At 50.7% G+C, this 16,292-nt stretch overlaps 6 protein-coding genes across 6 annotated transcripts; 4 read left to right on the top strand and 2 right to left on the bottom strand.

Moving 5' to 3' along the window:
- Positions 1-3,078: 3,078 nt before the first annotated feature.
- Positions 3,079-4,628, bottom strand: PpBr36_11077 (uncharacterized protein; the record flags this gene model as incomplete). Its single annotated transcript, XM_029898181.1, has 2 exons — positions 3,079-4,467; positions 4,563-4,628. 2 exons carry the CDS (start codon positions 4,626-4,628, stop codon positions 3,079-3,081), a joined length of 1,455 nt encoding a protein of 484 aa, XP_029743465.1.
- Positions 4,629-4,987: 359 nt separating this feature from the next.
- Positions 4,988-5,482, top strand: PpBr36_11076 (uncharacterized protein; the record flags this gene model as incomplete). The annotated part of the gene is made up of 2 exons (XM_029898180.1): positions 4,988-5,027; positions 5,079-5,482. 2 exons carry the CDS (start codon positions 4,988-4,990, stop codon positions 5,480-5,482), a joined length of 444 nt encoding a protein of 147 aa, XP_029743466.1.
- Positions 5,483-6,548: 1,066 nt separating this feature from the next.
- On the top strand, positions 6,549-7,151 carry PpBr36_11075 (uncharacterized protein; the record flags this gene model as incomplete). Its single annotated transcript, XM_029898179.1, has 1 exon — positions 6,549-7,151. One exon carries the CDS (start codon positions 6,549-6,551, stop codon positions 7,149-7,151), a length of 603 nt encoding a protein of 200 aa, XP_029743471.1.
- A 233-nt stretch (positions 7,152-7,384) lies between these two features.
- Positions 7,385-12,248, top strand: PpBr36_11074 (uncharacterized protein; the record flags this gene model as incomplete). Its single annotated transcript, XM_029898178.1, has 4 exons — positions 7,385-7,985; positions 9,394-9,653; positions 9,768-10,559; positions 11,712-12,248. The coding sequence occupies 4 exons, from the start codon at positions 7,385-7,387 to the stop codon at positions 12,246-12,248; spliced, it is 2,190 nt and encodes a 729-aa protein (XP_029743472.1).
- A 325-nt stretch (positions 12,249-12,573) lies between these two features.
- On the bottom strand, positions 12,574-13,101 carry PpBr36_11073 (uncharacterized protein; the record flags this gene model as incomplete). Its single annotated transcript, XM_029898177.1, has 1 exon — positions 12,574-13,101. The coding sequence occupies one exon, from the start codon at positions 13,099-13,101 to the stop codon at positions 12,574-12,576; it is 528 nt and encodes a 175-aa protein (XP_029743469.1).
- A 2,415-nt stretch (positions 13,102-15,516) lies between these two features.
- On the top strand, positions 15,517-16,056 carry PpBr36_11072 (uncharacterized protein; the record flags this gene model as incomplete). The annotated part of the gene is made up of 1 exon (XM_029898176.1): positions 15,517-16,056. The coding sequence occupies one exon, from the start codon at positions 15,517-15,519 to the stop codon at positions 16,054-16,056; it is 540 nt and encodes a 179-aa protein (XP_029743470.1).
- Between the last annotated feature and the right edge of the window lie 236 nt (positions 16,057-16,292).

The following is a 16,292-nucleotide window of genomic DNA, read 5'->3' as shown; positions in this document are numbered from 1 at the left end:
CTCCAATACTCCCGCTTCGCGGCCCGCACCCCTTTCGTGTAAGCTTTCTCCTCGGCAGAGGCGTCTGTCCTATTTACAGCGCTCCGTTTAACCCGCTGAAATTCGGTCCAGAGCCGTTGGCAGTTTTCGGTCCACCAAGGAGCCGATCTGCCCCTTTTTCCCGCCGGCGTGCCCACGACCCACGTTACTTGCTCCCATAAAGTTGTAAATTCAGCTACCCACGCGTCCAATGCGTAACCATCGGCCGCGGATCCCGGGTCTGGCATATCTTGCATGCCAAAAGCAAGTAGCTCCGCGAACTTTGGTAGCCGGTCGTCCCTAACCGAGACGTTGACCGCCTCCGGGCGCGGGGCGCCGCGCGTCCGCAGCGTGGTATAAAGAGATTCGTGGTCGGAGCCTGTGTAAAGACTGCTGTCAACCACAGTTACTGTGCTGGGGAGGTTGGAAAAAACCATATCCAATAAACCCCCGTCGCGGTGGGTGGGCACGCCGATATTTCCTGTAAAACGCATGCCCTGGGCTTGCGCCCATGCCGTCAGTTGATCCCCTCCGCGTGCGTCTGTGCGGCCTGGCTGGTATGCAGCAGCCGCTACGTTGAAATCGCCGCCTAGCACCGTGGGTCCATTTGGCACGGTATTGCATACCATTTCCAGCGCGGCGTTAGTACCTGCAGCCCTATATACGTTAATAAACAGTATTCCGTTAATTTCGAGCCAGAGTACGTCCCGCGTATTTTGGCCCTGCGGCAAGCGTCGTTGTACGGCCCTTAGGGCGGCCCCCTTTTTTACGTAGGTGAGCACCCGGGGCCGGAGCCCAGTCATGGCTTCGTAAGTGTTGGCGTGCCATTCGTCCACTGGCGCAAAGACATCATAGCCCGGGTGCGTTTGTGTAGTCGTATTTAGCCCGCACCATGGCTCTTGGACGTTAACCAGGTCCACTTCCCTCTGGTGGCATAACTCCAATAGGCTCAGATGCACACCCATCCTTTTGCCTACGTTGGCCCAAACTACGTCGAGGCGTTCCCGCTGCATGTTGCCGAGCGAATATTTCGTCATATCAATCGATGGGTTGCTTCCAAGTTTGTCACATCAGCGGGGCAAGGTTCGGCAGCCGCTGCGTCCTCCTCCATTTCGGCTGCCCAAACGATTTCGTCGTGCACGCGTTCCTGTTCAGCCTGCAGGAAGTTGCGGATGTCCGCCCCTGCCGCCTCGCATGGCCGCGCTCTTTTATTTGAAGTGCTCGATCGGGAGCTCGAGGTTTGCGAATGCTGCGATGAAGTGCTTAGGACCGGGATTGCAGGTGCTGGTTCTCGGCGGGCCGTCTCAGCCCGGTCGTTGATAATCGCGGCACGGTTGGCACGTCCGATTCTGCGGATCCCCTTTAGTTTACGCTGTGAAGGTCGTTCAAGCTTCCCATTTACCACCAAAGGTCGGGCAGGGCAGTTTTCATGTCCGGATGGGAAATGGCCGTGGCAGTTAACGCATTTGGGGGCTGCCTTGCACGGCTCTTCCTCTGTCGCATGTTTTGCTTCACCGCATATGCCGCAACGCGCTTGCCGTACGCAGCGACGTATTTCGCAATATCCCTGGCAACCATCGTGGTGGTGTGTAATTTTGCGTGATTTTTCAACCTTCCGCGCACGTTTCGACACTCCGAAAAGCTGAAAAGGCTTTGCGGGTTGAAGGAAGGACACTATCCACGTGCCCTCAGCCGTATGCGGGTCGTAGCCATGTTTGGAAATATGCCAGTTAATTGGCTGCTGGCCTGCTGCCACGGTAATCTCCTCCTGGATTACATCATGTACGTCCTTTCTTCCGTCCAGGCAATTGAGCGTTCGGGGCACTCCAGAGACGGCGTATGTGTGCCAGGTTGTCGGGACAGTGACTTCCCGCGCGTCCAATGCGTCCATAATGGCCTTGACCGCGCTGGGGTTAAGGAGCTTTTGCCGTGTTTCCTCAGAGGCCACCGTAACACCCCAGCCCGTGGGGATGCGCTTGGCGTTTGGGATTTCACTGTGTGGCACTGAAACCAATTCGGCCAATTTGGTCGTTACCGCGTATGGCTCCCTCGTCACCATCCGCAGTTTGTCATTTACGCGGATCAGGATGCGGTTGGACGGTTGTTCTGTCAAACGTTTCGGGGCTTGGGAGCGGTCCCGGCCCGATTGGGAGGGAGCTGCGGAGCTGTCAGGTGCATTGCCGGGCATCGTACGTATCGGGTACGAGCGCGTGGCCGGGGTTAAAATTCGCGTTGGGGCCGCCGCTGGTGGCGTGGCGGCTCGCTCGGCCCATGTGACCGATTTGTTAGTGGGCGTGCCTCTGCCTTTAGAGGCCGACGACGCCGTGCCCGTCCTTGTAATTAAGATGCTGCGCCTTTCGCTGGAACTGGTCGGCGAACGCGACGGGGAGCGCGAGCGCTCTTTTTCAGGGAGGGTGCGACTAAGGAACCAGCCGCTGATCACATCGTCAAGTTCAAAAACAATTCTCCTAAGCGCGGCGTCCTCCGGGGCCTGTAAACTTTCGAGCTTGGCTGCAAAGACCTCTTCGAGCCAGCTGCCGACTGTTTCCACGTTTTCCAACTCCTGCTGCAGTGTTTTGATGGCCAGGGCCGGGAGGCTGGAGTACCTTCCGCGGCCGGCCGGCTCAGGCGCGTTAGCGGTGCGCGTGTCGAGAGATACGTGTTCCGACTCGGCCTGGCCCTGCGGCAAAGCCTGCGGCGTGCTTTGCGGGCGCGCGCGGCGGTTTGAGACCTCTGGTGAGGCCATGACGACCGGCGCCCGGAGGGCGAAAATTCTTCAGCTGTTAAGCTTATTGGTGTGTTTGGGTGTGAATCGCTAACAAAGGTGGGTCTGACCCATGAATGGTGGAGGATGCTTGCCGAACTTTTGGAAGGCGGGCGCCGGATCGAACCAAACAAGTATCAATCAAATCAACGGCGATTTGATCAACATTTCTCTCAAGACAGTAGCGGGTATGAATCTAATTTTGTACGGTAGGGGCGAGCAAAACAACGGCAAAAGGATAGGGAATTGAGGCAGAAAATTGCGTATTCATCAGGATGAATGGTGAAGAAACTAGCTTAGGTAACCTGTTCATGGTGGATGGGCACATCAGGTGCCATGTACAGACCATGACCAATACCGCACACCTCAAACGAGTCCATGGCAATGTGGCTCAGGACGTTTTTAGCCGCCTTCGACTGGGCTGAAGCCCAAGCCCTTCGACCATTCTCTATATCCTTTTCAAACGTGGCTCGGCCGTCGCGGTGAAAAAAAGCCTGATCGCGGTCCATTATCATGTTTCCTATCAGGATTTCTGGGCCGTAAAAATGCTCCATGCTACCGTTGAAAATGATGTTTTCCATTGCGTGTTTGAGGCGAGAAATGTTTTGGTCAACCTGGTATAAGCGTAGCATGGCGTGGTCGTACAAAGCTGCCTTGACAGCCTTGTTGGCTTTGTTCAGGGCTTCTTTTTCGGAGCTCGTTAATGACGCCAAAGCCTGCCTGGTCTGCGGTGAGCCGACCTGTGCAGAATTTGTCATGCCAGATTGAGAGCCTAGAGGCACTGTGGGTGCCGACGGCCCCGCAACAGGAGGTGCTGATGGTTGATAGGCCCGGAATGCCGGGACTGAGGATGCTTCAGGGTGCGTCGTGGGCGGTTGGAAGGACGACGATGGCAGTGTTCGTGGAGCACTTGGATTCCCTCCATATAAAGACTGTGTCCGCTCTCGATGATGAATCCAGGGAGTGTTTTCTTGTTGCTGCTGTCGTCTGCGCCCTGCTTCTTCTGCTTCCTCTGCCTCCCACTGCAATTTGCGAACCGCAGCCTCGTCCTCGACCTGGACCTCGAATCTTTGCCGGCGAGCCGGGTGTATCGGGTCGGCTATCTGTGCCTGACTGTACTGGCTTGTCAACTCTTCAACTCGGTCTCTTATCCCTCGCTGTGTTTTCGGTGTCCGTGTCGGCCGATCCCTCCCCGAGCCACCGAGGTTATCCCCGACTGAGTTCGACCCTTTTCCGTCCTCGCCCGAGTTCGAAAGTGGAATCTTTGTGTAGTCGTTGCCACTCCAATCTTTGTGCACCCGCGCCTCGCGCACCCCCTGCTCGTATCTCAATTCCACTAAACCGTTGGCGTCCGTGTGTTCGCCGGCCAAATTTTGACCCACCACTTTGTCGATGATGCGTATCATTGCACTTTGCATCTTGGCGACAAAGGTATAAAACTGCTGGTCTTGGAGTTGATCGTGGTGGATACACATTTTGTGCATCAGGTCGTTTAATGGGTGGTTCCTGCGCACCGAGACGTCCAATACACTTTTGAGGCTTCTTTTAGTATGCTTGGTCTCTGCAAGCCAAGCCGACATGAGCTTCCTATCGTTTGCGAGGAATTTCACCCTGTTCAGATTTGAACTTCTCTGTAAAAGGCTCGCGAGGGTCATGCCGCGGAGTACAAAATTTCCTCGGCCGTCCTGAAGTATAATCCCACAATCTTTAGTAGCTCTTTTTGTAGCTTGTATACGAAATTTAAAGCAACTTTTACAAGTCCATTTGGACAATGTCTTACCTCTCGACGCCAGTTTGGGGGTGCCCGCGGCTCCCATTGCTCCTCCAGGCCGTTGGACGCCGACATTCTGGGCGAGCTCCTTAGGAGAAGAGTTCTTTTGCCTCTGGGCCGTCATGCAACTTGAAGTTGGACTACTAATACCTCTACTATGGGTGTCAAAATCCATTTCATATTTCAAGAAGTGACATGTGCGAATGTGACGAAACAGCCGCCAAGAAGAGTGTTTGCTCTTTGCCTTTTCCATCATGTTCCCGCTTGCGTAATGTTTTAAGAAAAAGGCGGTGAAATTGCGGCAACTCGCGTAACTAGACTAACCCTTACGGCACATCTCAATTCTGCAGCTCGTCGCCCAAGATTTGTTCATAGTAAGAAGGGGAATACCCAAAGCTTGTGTATACCAACCGCATCGCCAGATTAGCACCACAATGCCACCAAATGTTTCGGACGGAGGCGGCGCACGATCAGGTATGATGCAATATTTACAGCGGCTCGTTGACAATGGTCATGTTGATGTAGGAGAGAGCAGCCAGGAATACGGGCAAAGCGATGAGTTTAGTGCAGTCGAAGTTTCCGAGGTTTCTACCGACGCCTTCAATCAGGCCGCTGCACGTCGAGGGAAAGAGTTCCTTCACAGTCAAATGAAACAAGACTACTACAGAACCCTCGACGAGTTCAAAGCTGCGGAGGCCGAGTTGATGCAACGCACATTCGAGTACGCCGACGCGGAGTCCAAAGTGGCGCGAATTAAGATCAAATTGCTCAAAATCTTGGTAGATATGAAGAGCTTTTCCATGGATGTGTATGCAAATGCGACTCAGACCGGAGATCCAACCACCACCCCTACCCGTTCGGAGGCTCGAGAAAATCATCGGGAATACCGTCAGTCGCAAAACCCCCAACCAAGGCAACAAGGTAATTGAACACCTTCCGTGTAATTGTCAGGGCTAGCTGCAAGCTTGGATTGTTTTTCTTTTGCTTGGCTGACGCATAAAATGACATTTTCAGCCACGTATTGTATGGCAAGTGACCAACCTTTGCCTATGAACTTTGGTCAAGCTAAAGGTGTTCAGGATATACACTTTGGTCCTGAGCTTGATTCAGCCAACCGGAGCCTCGACTTACCGGGCACCAGCAACAACGCAAATTTTGGCTTTCCGAGAGGCACTTCTTTGCCGGATGGTTTACACACGTTCGACTAGGCGCCAGGAGATGCGATGGGCTGCGGGAAAGTATACCAAATCCCAAACTAGAAGAAGAAGCTTTTTCTACAGCAATGGACTAACTTATATCCTGTATCAGAATAGAACAACATTGGCGGTAGCATGGAGATTTTGATTGGGTTTTCGGTTTGGCCATGTTGGGGCGTGAATGGGCATTGGAAGGGGGTAAAGGAACATGCTTGGTTTAACGACAATATGTTTGACGGATATTTAGCCCAGTCACCATAGACAATGGCAAGCTCAATGATGTAGCATCGAAAGAGCCTAAAAATGGTTTTGGCTGGGAGCCGCTTTTGAAGCACACAGTTGGGTAACTATCGGGACTTTTTGTCCTGCGGTGTGAATCCCAGGGCATTTCTGAGGCTTTCCCAGGGGTCTGGCCTGCCAAGATTCTTAAGAAAGCGCTCGGTGATGTGTTGTTGGATGGCTAACGGGTTGACGATGCCGTCGGGGATGGATTGATGAAACAACTGGTACTTATCCATTTGGACGAATGGGATACATTATCATGCTCAGGCATTCCTTTGTCTTGAGTGTTTTGCTAGCCGACCTCCTTTTACATTATTCCATTACAACCCAGTAATTCCTAGTTTTATCGTCGAATATCTACCCTTCACTTGGGGCATTTTGTTGGAATCACTAACTCATATCCATACGCGCATCCAAGCAATTCATCACGACCACTACCAAAGAGAAAAGAAGAAGAAAAAATATCCCCTTACTTTTTTGAGCAAACGCATCAACATTCGTCCGTCAGTCTTTGACCATGATTCTGAAAAACAATCCTCTCGTCATTGGAGCCATTGGCATTATTTCGGTTGCGTTTCTGGGACGTCTGGCAGTCCTTCCTTGGTTCAAGGATGCAGGCTCCGACCCGCCGCCGGTCCTTGTATGCCTCGCCTTGAATGGCCTTCGCAACCTTGCCCTCGCCGATACCAGCCTCGCCCAGACCCCATTACAGCTGTTCAGCCTTGAACCATCAACATACCAACATCCCGAGGTGATTCATTCCACTTCCACAGCTTACCGTGAGTTTTGTGAAGCCGTCATTCAGGCTCGCGACCGCAAAATCGAGTCTCTTCCCTCGGGCAGACAAGGCCGGTTCCACCAAGAGGTGCTGGACGTTGTATATGTCGTTGCCGATATGCTTGTGGACGAGGGCAGCGGACAATGGTTTTTGGTCAATATGCAAAGCGGGTTGGACGCCAACCAAGGTATTCGGGATTACTTTGCCAGATTCAGCTTCGGGATCATCAAGTCAGCGGCTGTAAAAAGGGAGATTTTCATCAAACGCGCTTGCCAGGCGATTTGGGAGGCTACTTACCTCGCTAACAAAAGGGGCGTTGGCTATTATAGCCACCGTAGTTAGCATCACCGGCCAACAAGAGACGTTGGATTCTCTGTTTTGGGCGGTCCATCTCCTGGCACAGAGGATATTATTACCTAAGGCGGCCGCGTGCAGAGCTGCTCATGCCCAGGGGCGGTGCTTGTGGCTTGGGCAGGCGGGCGCATAGCCTATAGGTAGCAAGCGATCTAATGGCAAACGAAATTATCCTAGATTTTATAAACAAATATTCCTCCCAAACAAAACAGAGGTGAACGATGGACAACTACGGCCCCGAAGGCGGCCAGAATATCCCGCCACGCTGGCAAAATGAGCCAATTACTTCTTACGCTCCAAGGCTGGTGAGCCTCGGGGTTTCACCTAATAATCCAAATCTCCATCTCAACATTGAGGACCAGCGGTACTATCAGCAGTACGTACTGGAATTGTCCAAAGGTTTCATAAAAGAAAGGCAGATGAGGATACCTGCAGAGCAGCAACCGCAACAACAGCAATCGCAACCACCACAGAGGCCGCAGCTTTCGCAGCCATTGCAGTCAAAGCCATCACAAGAACCGCAGCAACCACAAACGCAACAATCATGGCCACAGCCGTCGCAAAAGGAGCTATCTGACAAAGTCGACCAATATTACGTGCCTTATATCAACCATCGGGAGACTAAACTGCTGTTGGAGATGAAAAGAAATCAATCGGCTATATTTAAGCAGAGCGAAATGGTCGAGATGTACGAGCAGGCCCTTTTGCAGGCCAAATGTAAGCTCCGGGAAAACCTAAATGCTCAGAATCACTTGTACGCCGAGCATGCCCTCCTTATAGCCGCAAAGAAAGCCACTCTAAGCTCGTCTGCAGGCCATTCGGGTAAGCTGCCCCTATCCATGATTGGCTCTCGTTTCCAAAATACAAAAACACAGATTCAGACACAGCCATCACAATGCTAACATGGCCTCAACAGCCCGGCAATTTACAGGACCCAAAAATCGGCATCTTTTATTCTCTGAACCGCCACAAGCACAAAGCCGAGTAAACAGCCACGATGTTCACCCCCCAAGCCCAGCTCGCACCCTTGTCTCGAATCCGAGTCCTCATCGCATTCAAGCCCCGGCTTTTGCCTCAGCCTCGAATTCCCCGCCATTTCAATCAGGAATGCGTGGCTTGGGGTCGAGTCGCTTCGCCGACAAGACAAAGCAACAACGTCACGGCTGATTTTTGGTCCGCTCCTTTGTCCCCCCCGCCCTTGCCAAGACATTTTGAGGGATGATGGCAAGCATGGATCGCATCAATTTGGCAAGACTCAAAGCTGCTAGGCGGGGGAAGACACAAAAAAAGAAAACAGAAAAAGAAAAATTACAACTTTTCAATCGTGTTACAGGTCTTATGGGGGGATAAACAAATAGGTACCTAGGTGACCAGTGTGGCTTATTAGACATTCCCACGGTCTTGAATTCGATACAACAAAAGCCAATGGTGGCCAGGGGCATTTCTATGCTTTCATCACGAGAAAGATGAGAAAACAAAGAAATTCTTTCTTGCATTCCAGATAGACCTATCCCACCACCACTGCCGCGATCGGTGTTCAGGCTAAATTGCGGAAAGAAATTTTATTGTTAGCGTCGCAAAATCATGTGCATTCCGCCTCAAAGCTCGTTTGTTTTTTCACTGCTTCTTTGACCTTAGAACTCGATTCGTTCAAGATACTGCATCCGGAATTGCTACTCGATTCGTTGACAATGCCTCGTCCGGTAAGAATGACCCTCGAATCCCATAATTAAAACTGTTTCAGCAAAACTATTGCACCCCAGCTTTCGCGTTCTTCCCCAAATCATTCGTTCAACCTGTTTCGAAATTAACATGCCTCCAGTTACACGGCGATATACTGCCTTGCGCCCGGGCTACGCTTTTCAAGCAATGCCCATGGCCGGGTCACGAGGAAACACGCCGAGAAAACCTACAAGAGCTCTACCACAAGATGCAGGGGTCGATGACGATGGAGACGCGCGGTCTTTTTCGTCACGGGCATCCTTTTCCACAGCATTTGAAGATTCAGGGGTCGATGATGAAGGAGCCAGGTCCCCATCTGGGTCTTTTCCGTCACGCCAATATTTACCGAATCCCGTCCCGAACGGCGGTGGTGGCGGCGACGGTGACAGCGACGGCGACCTAGAAAATACAACACCCATTCGCGAGCGGAAAAGATGTCCTTGGTTGCTGATCCTACTTTCAATCCTGCTCAGTTATTCGGTCTATTTTTGGGGGTTTCAATCCTCAGTCCAAGAACGCGAGGTTTTAACACCCATCCACGTCTGGCCAACTTTGCAACCTATTGAGGATATCCGCCTCGCGCTCCCAGAAGTGGCAAGGCGGGTATACACACGCCAGCGCAACGCCATCATCAGCAACGACCATCACGGTTCGTTGTTCCTCCTTTCGGGAAATTTGGACGAGGAACCCGACGTGATCGGTTCCCACAAATTCAACCAAGGGGTGTTCAAAAGAATATGGGACCTCTCCTCAAACGTTGAAATCGCGGTAAAATCAGACTACGGGGTTTTGTTCCAAACGATGCTTAATTTCTCTCTGCCGATAGATGAAACACAGCAATTGAGAGATCTCACTCGATTCATTTCGACACTCTCATGGCAGATCGGACAAGAGTGGGAGCAGTGTTGGCACATGCTCAAGCAGCTGGGCACCGGATCGTTTGTCCAGTCGACCGACACGGCCCTGAGGGCCATGAAGCGTTGGGAGTACATGCATGGTCTCGGAAACAGCAGTCACATCCCCCTCTGGCATCTTTTGAACATATACGGCCGAAACCTCCACATGCAAGCTACGCAAGAATCCGGCTGGCTTTTCCCTTTCAAGCTTTGTCACGACGAAGACGGCAAGGTAAAGGGTGGGCCGGGCAACAAGATGTCTCCGCCGCACTTTTTTTGCAATCCCAAGCTGGCAGCCCTCTTCGAAGAAGAAGCAAAGAATGGGCATCAGCTGGAGTCCATCCGCGACCTGATCCGATCCTCCGTGTCGCCTTATGTAGGCCGCATCTGGGCAAGCAAAATGGACAAGCTTAGCTCTTCCGACTTTGACAAGTCCCTGCGGTGGAGGCAGTACGGTCAAAGTCGGTACGGTGAGTTGCTTTCACCTATCGACGGGGAGAGCCCTCTGGTCCGGTTGCCACGTTTGATTGCTGAGCTTGACGCCGCCCTTTCGTACGCGCAAACCAGCCCGGTGGTCGACACGTTTAAGCACGTTCCTCGGCCAGCCGACCCGCAAGACTTGGGCTTTTGGGAAAGTACAGTTGGAAGAACGCTCGAATGTCTCGAAGAGCTTGAGCAGCTGCGCACGATTCACCTCGACATTTTTTTGCAAGAACTAGGGTTGTCTGCAGGCGCGGTGGCTAGGGCCGTCGATCTCTGGATCGCTCATGTTACTTGGGTACGCGACTTGGGGGTTTTCAAAAGGGGGGCCGTTATCAGCTTTGCCCCGGGGACTTGTACCCTTCAGTCGCTGGACGACTCGGCTTGGAAACGAGGCGAACGCAACGCCTTGGCAAAACCCAAACGAAGCTGGCTCGGTTGGCGGACGTACTTTGTTACAGTGGAACGAAAGCGCTACCACGCCGATGTCGCTTTCGAGATGGCCGCGCTTCGGAGCTATGCGAATAGGATGCAGCCCATTTTGAATGCTCAATTATCTTTTTTCGACGAGCACTAGTGGCGTGGGACCTCGTTGCCAATTTTGCCATTTTCTCCCAATAATTTTGTATTTACTTGACTAATTTAATTTTGGATAAATGAAATCTACATTATGAATAATAGTCCTTAACAAACTTGCTTGTAAAAATGGTGATATAGTTAGTCTCTTGGGATGTTTTTGGAATCGCTTATCGTCCCATCGGCCTATGTACAAATCACGACACCACGCGAAGAATCAGCCACTAAAACTTTGTTGGAATTTGGAGTTAGTGAGCACTCACCAGAGCCGTGTTTGTGTGCCGGGTGTAACTTGAGTGGAGTTTTGAAATGTCGCCGTGTCCTCGGTCTTCCATTTTCATCTCCACATCAACCATTATGAGGGGCCAATATCGACATTAGGCCAGGCTACAATCAACTTAATCAGGTACTCATCCAGACAAGATTCAAAATTGAGAGCACACTTACAATGCTTCATTTCCCACAGCGTCCAGAAAGGACACCTGCAGCCATGGCCCCCGCCAACCGTCCACTGCGCAGCTACCAGTTGATCAACCTGATTGAGCATCTCGAGCGCCACAAAGATAAGCACCAACCTTTTCGACTGGCGTACGACCACATATGTCAGTTGGTACCTTTGGATGACCTAAAGTATGTGCGCGAAATAGCCAAGGACTACAAAGTTGAGGAAAATAAACAAAGCAACGAGAAAGAGCTACCATGGCCTAGTTCCTGGTTCAACACCAACCAAAAACCCGACTACATCGGAAATTGGAAGCCGGCACGGAGTTTTGACAACTCCCTACGAGCCATACAGTCGTGGATTGAGGTAACCAACAGACTCTATCAGGGTGCCCACCTTTTTCGGAATATAAATAATAACTATAAAATCTAGGATGGAAAAAGGAGTATACCTCAGTCTACCGAGAATGAGGATAACGAAGAGACGAATCAAGATGACGTTAGCCAGGGAGACAGGAGTAAGGACGAAACGTCGCCGGAAAATCGTGCCGGGCCGGCACCAGAAGGTGAAGCACCGGCCATGGAACGCGGTATCGAAGAGTCCGCCCCAGAAGGGAGGTCATCTGCTGGAAACGACAATGCGCCCGCCAAGAAAACATGGGAAGATGGCAACTTTACAGCGGAGCAATGTGCTCAACAACTCAGTCATTCGCAAGATGATTCTGGGCAGAATCGGGCATCCGACGAGGACCATCATCAGCCGTCACGTCTCGGGGCAAGTTCGGTCCAGGACAACGGCGAGCGGGTTTCCCAGGCCTGTCGCGACCGGGATTCGACTCTTGACGGTGCGAAGCCACATTTTATCCACCGCCTCAGACCGCAAAGTAAAGCTGGACGTCGCTTTTGGCGCTGGCTGAAGACGGCCTATCCTGAGGAGGCGGAGCAAGTGAGACGTAAACGCAAATCGTGACAATCTCGTTTTTGGGGGGCTACTGCTCCAAGCAAGGGACTTGGGGTTCTGCCTTGTGTAAATCGGATTTGCTCTGTACACCTGTAATAGATGAGCATAGCATTTAATTGTATTGGCAACCAAAAGGAGCAATCATGTCAAAAGGGACATTTAAAGGTACATGTATTTTAAATTCGTCCTTGATGAAAAAGTATAGGTACATGATTTGGCAAAAGGCTGCAATTACGACTTTTCCTCTTCTTCCCCTCTTGTTGGTCAGACTTATTATTACAAACAACAGTAAACTCACATCTGTCATTGTCCAGCTATTGCCCAAGGTAAATTCTCAGTTTTTGATTTGACTCCACCGCTGGTACCAATCCCAAAATTCCTTGCGGCTCTCCGGCGTCGCCTTGATCCCTTCAATGCTATAGGGATTGATGAGCCTGGCGGAGGGCTTAGTGTCGCAGCCTTGGTGCCACGCAGTTCCACCATCGTTGCACAATGCCGTCCTCGGCCGTCGAGGGAAGTGGACCTCGGTCACCTGCGATGCAGTGCATGCATGGCCGATTCCCTGCTGCAGTGGCGAGGCTGGATTGTAGGTTCGATGGTGAAATGGTGCGGTGGCGTTGGGATATTTGTGAACCTCAGCATGGCGACGTGCCGTGACGTAGTTGCTATTTGCCAGATGTGTGGCAGCTGCAGTGCTGCTGGAAATGTCTGGTTGAAAGCAATGTGCATTCCAGCTAGCCATGGAGTAAAAGGATTCGGGAGTGATGGTTCGCTCGCTCCCATTAACGCTGCTGCTGGAGTCCAGAGACGAGGAGTCAAAGTCTGTAAAGGGTTGGGTGATTGAGCCGTACTCGCCAGCCATTGGCCATGTTGATTTTGCAAAGGCCTGGTCGATAGCTGCTTCTTGTTCGAGCTGGGCTTGACAAATCCAATCTTCTATTGAGTTTGGATAACCAATGGGCTGAATGGAGTGGGTGACGAGTACGGGTTTTGTGGAGTGAAGTCGGACCGGTTTGTATTGAGACAGATCTGGATACCGCACTTCGCCCTGGCGGAAGGGATGTTGAAAGTGATGATTAAACACCGTCATAATGTTTGTTGGCGGTGGCCTGAAATGCGATAATCGTGGGACATAGAAAGCTATATGCTGGTAGCAGTTGGAAGGAGGTTGGTTTCCTGGGTAAAAGATTGAAAAGATTGTAAGAGGAGAAGTGGGACTTGAGTGAGAAAGGCAAATGGATTTTTAGGTAAGTTATTATAAATCAAGCATAGCTGGAAAAACTCACGGCGTTTTGGGGCGTATATGTAAGTGAAAGCCAGGGAAAAAGTAAAATGATCTAATGTAGTTGTTGCAAAATGAGCAAAACAATGAGCGCCGAGGTCTTGTGGAGGACAATCGGAAACCATGCAAATAATGGATCAAGAAGTTGCACGACATCCCAAGGAGCACAGCATAACAACAATACCTTTTTTTTTGCTCTTACCGCTACGACCAGGAAACTTTGTCAGCTTTCCGATTGGTTGTGGCTTGGTGGGGATCCTACCCGACGAGTTACCCAAGGTAGGGGGAAAAAGTACCTGGAGCCAGTCAAGACAGTCCGTGGAGCCCAACCAGCCCCGGCCTGGGCCCTAGCGGGTACCTATCTGGGAAAATGCGTTTATTTTGTTTATTTATTTACATGATTCCATCCTTCCCGCCCGACTACGGGTTAGGGAGGCATTTCCTTCCCCGTGCACATAACCGTGTATAGATGGTTTGTGACTAGTCCTACTACCCCGGTGCGTTTGTTGTTTGCGCTTTTAGATATATCAACTAGCCGAGGCACTTGGTTACCTTGGCTAGGGTCTCTTTACTGGATTTGATTTTCAGTATGGAGCCGAGAACAGAAGTCAAGGCCTGGTTCTCCTCCATCTCCTCCTCCTGTTTGATCTTATGGTGTTTAAAGGTACCATCGACGCCGTTGAGGTTTTTGTTTGTAACTTTTGTAGCAGTTGCCCAGCAAAAGACCATAATTTGGCTTTTTTCCTGTTTTAAAACGTTGCCGGAGCATTTTCTGTTGTCAATGCCCAACCCCAATGCGAGTCAAAGCCCGCAGCCGATGGTGTTTTGGTCCCAACAAGTCGAAAGGTTATATCGTATCTATCCTAATATATTTGGTAGATTTTATAAACGTCCATAAGTCTTTGAGGCCATGTTCGGTACCGAAGCTGGCGCCGATGGTTCCTTGGCCTCCCAGATCTCCCAAGTCCCGACCTCATCAGTGGCCACAACCACTGGCAGCATACCTTCCAGTAACCATCACAAGAGCCAGACAGCCTTTTCTGCTAGGCTAGCAGACGACATTACCGAGCTTGAATTCCTTTACGAACGACCAAGCGCAAAAAATAAACGTTTGATTCATGAAAACAATGAGCTTCGTGAAAAACTTCGAAATTTTTAGTAGCAATAATGGCAAAGTCCTCCTTATTTGTAGTGTTTATCAGCCTGAGACTTCGGGTCTGCATGTTTCCGCTAACTACTATTACGCCTGGTGCAAAAGATCAAACCTCCCGGCAAAATATCAGCCGTGCACCGTGGAGCTGGATTGCGCTTATATTACAACCGAATTCACCGTTTAGCGACTGTTTGAAGCGGAATATGTCCCTTAGCTTAACTGCTGTGACATGTTCTGGAAATGCTATGTAGGACGGATGCTCTGTTTTGGATAAGCGTTCTGAGTTGGTTTGGACGCCATTGATGCGCTGCTTTTGTTCGTTATATTGGTTGGTTTGAAGGTGTTACTTTTGGCCGTGTACGCAAACTGATCGAACGCTTATTGCTTTTGCCCCTGCCTCTTGTTTTACGGAAGTCTTCACTTCTCTTTTTGGGGGAAATAGGTAATGAATAACGCTGCTATAAACGAAAGATCTCGCTTGGCTTTATGAGTCAGTGGTGATCTTTAGTGGTGAAAAATGAAGGGGTAAGGAAGTTTTCCAATCCTCGAATAATGGGCAATGTCGAGCGAATTTGTAGAAAATATCCTTTGGAGAAACGGACGAAACTATAAGGTTGTAGACGAATTCGTTGGCGCTGCTTTTTAACGAAACAGTATTCTTTATTCGCTTTTTTACAGGTTTTGTACAGGGAAAGTGTATAATTTAGTTTATGGCTTAGGTACAAAATATCAACAACATTTTACGGCAGAAAAAAACGCTAGATTCAAGCCTACTTTTGCTATTCCCCGATTGTACGAGCGTTAGAACCAACACGAGCCCCATACTGAGATGGATCCCACCTATGGTGTACGCTGCTCTCGCCAGAAATCCTCCCGACATTTACGTCAGGTTTATAAAATGGATCACGAACCAGCGCTTTGAAGTGACCGGGTTATTGAACGAGAGTTTGATCATCCACGCCGCGCATTACGGATTGTATTACGACCACTTTTACCTGGTGAGGTCCATGCTTTCGAGGGGCATCAGGCCTCCAGCTGTCACGTTCTCCGACACGCTTGCCCTTTTCAAGGTGGTCAAGGGCTTGTCGGCTTTTGTGGCCAAACACGTCCCCTGGACGAATCACGAGCCATATGATGCGGCCAGTGACGCAGGCGCACTGAAGGCGGTTGTCAAGTTCGCGTTCCAAGACGAAGCCGAGGCTTTGCTCACTTTCGAAACATCGTGCGAGGACTATATGAAAAGAACCAGTATTAACATGTACAAGCCCCCGCCCATGGTCCCATACCCGAAGGAGGACTCCGCTGACGATGTAAACAGCGTTTCCAGCGCCTTTAGCAGGGAGAAAGAGGAAGTCGCCGAGTCTGTCGACAGCCACCTATGACCGACAGTTCGAATCTGTGCTTCTGCACCTGTTGCCGATCCGAGTTCCTGGTCGTTTTTTTTTCGGCTTTGCACGAGTCGATAGCCTCCAGAATGAACTTCGACATGATCAGCCTTGCAGGACGTGGAAGTTTCCTGGGTGCTTTCGAAGATGCTTTTAATTATAATCATCTGCTGCGACACTGCCTTTCCGTGCGGGTCAATTATCTGGCCTATTTAATTCCTTCTCCCCGACCA

The sequence above is a fragment of the Pyricularia pennisetigena genome, assembly GCF_004337985.1.
Source record: "Pyricularia pennisetigena strain Br36 chromosome Unknown Pyricularia_pennisetigena_Br36_Scf_13, whole genome shotgun sequence".
Classification (NCBI taxonomy): Eukaryota; Fungi; Ascomycota; class Sordariomycetes; order Magnaporthales; family Pyriculariaceae; genus Pyricularia; species Pyricularia pennisetigena.
Note: the sequence above shows the minus strand (reverse complement) of the source record. Positions and strands in the feature narration are given on the sequence as shown.